This window comes from Octopus bimaculoides, chromosome 3, assembly GCF_001194135.2.
Source record: "Octopus bimaculoides isolate UCB-OBI-ISO-001 chromosome 3, ASM119413v2, whole genome shotgun sequence".
NCBI classification, from domain to species: domain Eukaryota; kingdom Metazoa; phylum Mollusca; class Cephalopoda; order Octopoda; family Octopodidae; genus Octopus; species Octopus bimaculoides.
Window position 1 is genome coordinate 32,043,185 of NC_068983.1, and position 1,139 is coordinate 32,044,323.

Consider the following 1,139-nt stretch of genomic DNA (forward strand, 5'->3'; position numbering starts at 1 on the left):
ATCCAACGCGGTTCAGCATGGAAAACGGACATTAAATGATGATGATGATGATGATGATAATTATACGCCCATATCTAAAATATATGTATAGTGTATATATATATATGTATGTATGTGAATGTGTTTGTTTGTGAATGCGTGTGTGTGCAGTTTATCAGTCAATGAATCTCATAGTTATTACTCGGATTTTTCTAGTTTTACAGGCATGTGCATGTACTCCAAAATGTTGTAAAACGGATTTATTTTTACACAGCGAATTTTTTTCCTGTAGTACCGGTTGCTTTAAAGCGAAAAGATAAAAACCAAGCTTAGTAGAATTTATTTCATTGTTTCAACGATTAAAAATGACAAATTATTACATCATTGATAGTTTTGATTTTATTTTTATTTTTATCTTCTTTTTAATCTTTGTCATATCTTATAAAATAACTTTTCCCAAGTTCTCTTGATATTCAGTGTCAGTTTTCAGCCGGTGTATTACAAAACAATATAAGGAGTTGCTCCACGCGCTCTCAGTGCTAGTATGTTGACTCGCCTCATAATAGACCGCGCGCTCTCACCAGTGGCTAATCAACTCTGAAGTCTACTTACTGTCAACTACTTATCATTTAATAGCTTCAGTCGTTCTGCTACAGATGGAATCCCTCTGCTCTGCGGAGCTTTTCCCTACAAAATGTAGTTTTGTTATTTTTTTAGCTTATATGGGGCTTTTCATTAATCAAGGTAATGTCTAATTTTATTTTTCCACTTATCTAATTTGTTATTTTTTCCGCCTCTCTATCTGTGACATTTGAATAAAAAACAAAACAAACCAACTAACTCTTAAGTCACACCACACTAGCATAAAATAATGTCTATTTTTTTTCTCGTTTGTACTATTGTATCCTTATTACTCATGTGAAATCGCTTGTATAATTTTGCACGCGCACACACACACAAATCTCTCTCACTTTATATATATATATATAAGCAATGTTAATTCTCTAAATGAAGTATTAACAGTAACTGCACGATAAAGTGAAGTATATTGCCACTTAAGTGTGGCTGACCCCTAGGGGTGGATGTTACTGTTGCTTTTAGCCCCATGAGGACATCTCCTCCAGCTGGCTTATCGACACACTACTGTGTCCTGTATATAT

The 1,139-nt window shown here is 33.9% G+C and overlaps 1 protein-coding gene across 1 annotated transcript in view; it reads left to right on the forward strand.

Moving 5' to 3' along the window:
- Nucleotides 1-470: 470 nt before the first annotated feature.
- Nucleotides 471-1,139, forward strand: part of LOC106874035 (UDP-galactose transporter senju) — a 48,068-nt gene continuing 47,399 nt past the window's right edge. Inside the window, exon 1 of the mRNA XM_052966128.1 lies at nucleotides 471-723. Within this exon, the coding sequence (XP_052822088.1) occupies nucleotides 636-723 (88 nt within the window). The 5' untranslated portion in view covers nucleotides 471-635. The remainder of the gene's footprint in view (nucleotides 724-1,139) is intronic.